The sequence below is a fragment of the Nicotiana tomentosiformis genome, chromosome 6 (assembly GCF_000390325.3).
Source record: "Nicotiana tomentosiformis chromosome 6, ASM39032v3, whole genome shotgun sequence".
Taxonomy (NCBI): Eukaryota; Viridiplantae; Streptophyta; class Magnoliopsida; order Solanales; family Solanaceae; genus Nicotiana; species Nicotiana tomentosiformis.
This window is the reverse complement of record NC_090817.1, coordinates 113,642,983-113,646,057: the sequence shown is the minus strand read 5'-3', so window position 1 is coordinate 113,646,057 and position 3,075 is coordinate 113,642,983. Positions and strand designations below refer to the sequence as shown.

General features: G+C 39.2%; 1 protein-coding gene across 3 annotated transcripts; it reads left to right on the top strand.

Moving 5' to 3' along the window:
- Nucleotides 1-402: 402 nt before the first annotated feature.
- LOC104089087 (BOI-related E3 ubiquitin-protein ligase 1) lies at nucleotides 403-2,862 on the top strand. 3 transcript variants are annotated; one of them, XM_009593902.4, is made up of 4 exons: nucleotides 403-1,201; nucleotides 1,330-1,436; nucleotides 1,575-1,906; nucleotides 1,973-2,862. In XM_009593902.4, the coding sequence occupies exons 1-4, from the start codon at nucleotides 1,155-1,157 to the stop codon at nucleotides 2,489-2,491; spliced, it is 1,005 nt and encodes a 334-aa protein (XP_009592197.1). In that variant the 5' UTR covers nucleotides 403-1,154; the 3' UTR covers nucleotides 2,492-2,862. The 3 variants fall into 3 exon arrangements, with proteins under 3 accessions (XP_009592197.1, XP_009592196.1, XP_033510131.1); XM_009593901.4 differs by having other exon boundaries at nucleotides 1,327-1,436; XM_033654240.2 differs by lacking the exons at nucleotides 403-1,201; nucleotides 1,330-1,436 and having other exon boundaries at nucleotides 1,737-1,906; nucleotides 1,960-2,862.
- Nucleotides 2,863-3,075: the final 213 nt, after the last annotated feature.

Below are 3,075 nucleotides of genomic sequence, written 5' to 3'. Positions count from 1 at the left end.
AAATATATACTTATACAAAGTTCGTATCTACCTTCATAAGTTGTGAGTGATGCACCCCATACCTACTTAAAATCTAAATTTTCTCTGTACAAATGATAAGGATATCTGTCCAGTGTTATAAAGCAGTGGGGAGTGTAACTAATATTCCGGTAGGAGTATAAACAGTAAACTTATCATACTCAATTTTATAGCAAATCAAGGAATACAAAATAAAACATTTATGGTTTAATCATGCTCACGTGATATGTATGCTAACTTATAATTTTAACTAGTTTGACATGAACATTTATAGTAGTACGGGTAAGTATTTACCCTTGGGTAGGTATGTGTGTATGGATGATGCGAAAATACTAGTACTATAAATCTTGCGGAGGAAAATAACAAGAGAAAGAAAAAGATGGAGACCTTAAACCAAGTGAAAGTTAAAAAGATAATGGATTAGAAATAGGAGGAGATAGATGAGAAACACGGGAGAGTCCCTCCATCTTTAAAGAAAAGCCAAAGCCCACGCGAAAGAAGAGAAGAGCAAGGAAACAAGGAACCAGAATAAGAGGCCTGCCCCTCTCTCTCTGTCTCTCTTTGGACTGATTCGGTTTGATCGCATCTACTGCTATTTCTCTCTCTCTCTCTCTCCCATATGCTTTGAAAAAAGCATATAGCATAGGAATCAAGGCAAGCGAAGCAAGCAAGTAAAAAAGAAAACCAACAAAGTAAAAGTTTCTTAGGTGGAAGGAAACAAAGTGTGGGTCAGCTTGGTGGCTTCTTCTTCTCAGACATGAAAAAAAAACTCATTCAACTCCGCAATTTCTTCTCTTTAAACTCCGAATCCCTCTCTTATCTCTCTCTCAAGAATCAAAAGTTTCTTTCTTTTCCTTAAATACAACACTTGTCTCAATCTTTTCATTTTCTTGATATTTCCTTTGGTTTGGTTATATAGTTATATAGTCCTCCATAGTTTGGGGCATCTTCTTCTCCTGATTCATGTGTTAGCCTTAATTAGGCCTTCCCTTTCTCACCACTCTCATTACAAATTAAGAGCCAAATCACAATCTCTCTTCATTGCCATCACAATTCTTGTTTGCATATCTTCAACTTGACACTTTTTTCTCTATATATTTACCTTTCTGTTTCGATCATATAACCTTCATTCTTAAATGGCCGTTCACGCTCAATATCCATCAAATGTTCTCCTTTTAAACAGGTCTGCATTCTTCACACCTCCCAACCAAAGAACACTCTCTCCCCTTTCCCTCTGAATTTTTTTTTATCTTTTTCTTTATTACTTACTAGTACCTTAATGGGATTTTCTTTGATTCTTCGTTGCAGAAGTGTACAAGAACGAAAGAACCCACTTAACAATGATGATTACTCGTTGCAACCTCAACCTGGTGGAGCATCAATTCTTGATCACACACATATGCTATTCAATCCAGAAGGTTAAAAAACAGGGGCTCTGTATTTAATTAGTTTGATTGATTGAATGGTTTTGTTTATCATTTCTTAATAAGTAGTACCAAAAAACTTCAATAGGAATAGAGAAGTAATTAACCTTATTAACGTTTTGGCCATGGCAGCTGGCTCCAACCATTCGTGTAAAAGAAGAAGAGAAATAACCACCAACACCACTAGTACAACGGCAGCAGCAATGAATCCATTAATCTCATCAATGCAATCTCAGCCGCAGCAGCAGCTCATTGACTTAACTCAGCTTCATACGCATCAACCAAATGTTGTCTCAACCGGCCTCCGTTTAGCTTCCGGCCAACAGCTACAACAACAAAAACAACATCACTCTCTTTCTCCTCAATCTTCTCGATCATCAGCCTTCTATTCAATATTAACAGAAGACTTCTCCACAATTATCAAACAGCAGCGCGATGAAATTGAACATATCCTCCATGTTCAGGTATTAAGATTACTTATTGTATTTGCTGAATTGCAATGAATAATTATTTCTAGTTGGATTTTACAGAGAGAACAATTGAGGCGGACATTAGAGGAGAAAAGGCGTACACACTATCGTGCGCTGCTCGGGACTGCCGAGGAAACAATGGCACGCCAACTGAAGGAGAAGGAAGCCGAGGTGGAGAAAGCGGTTAGGCGCAACGCGGAGTTAGAGGCGCGTGCAGCGCAGCTGAGTGCGGAGGCGCAGGCGTGGCAGGCAAGGGCGAAAGCGGAGGAATTCACGGCGGCCACGCTGCAGGCACAGCTACAGCAGGCGATGATCAATAACGGCGCCGGAGGGTGCAATGCGCACCTCCCGGAGAGTGACGGCGGCGAAGCGGAAGATGCTGAGTCTGTCTACGTTGACCCGGACCGAGTCATTGAGTCAACCGGGCCGAGTTGCAAGGCTTGCCGGAAGCGAGTTGCGTCGGTGGTGCTTTTGCCGTGTCGGCATTTGTGTGTTTGTACGGATTGTGATGCTGTGCTTCAAGCTTGTCCACTCTGTTTCTCCATTAGAACCTCAAGTGTTGAGGTTTTTCTGTGTTAGGCCCAATTCTCGGCCCACGATCTTTGCAGCCCAGGCCCATGGATTCTAACTTTTGTATGCATGATTGCATGGTAAATGGGGTAGAAGTGAAAAAAAAGTAAAAGAAAACATAAAAATAAATAATGAAATATATTAGTCATGCTTTTCTTTCTTCAAAACTTTCTTCTTTTCTTTTACCCTTCGACTTGGTTTTTTTTTCTTTTGGCTCCATTTTGAGGACACAAATCATTGTTCTTTATTCTTTTTCTTCTTGAAGTGAAAATACCTTGGAGATGTTGTACATTGTGAAATGGTGAGGCATTGCCTTTCCTGTTCTTTTTTGTCCTTTTTATAATTTCAATTCATTTATAAAATTCTTTCATTTGCTCTCTCATAGTACTATAAAACTTGTTTTCCTTAACTAATGTTATGAAAATTACTACACGCTACATTGTAGTTTAGTACATGCACCACATTGTCATTAAAATGAGGCTGTGTAGAATTTGGAAGTGACAAAATAAGTACGGAAGTCATGATAGACAAATTTAGAAGAATTAAACTTCATTTTAACTATATACGGTCAAAACTCTTTATTACAGCCTCGT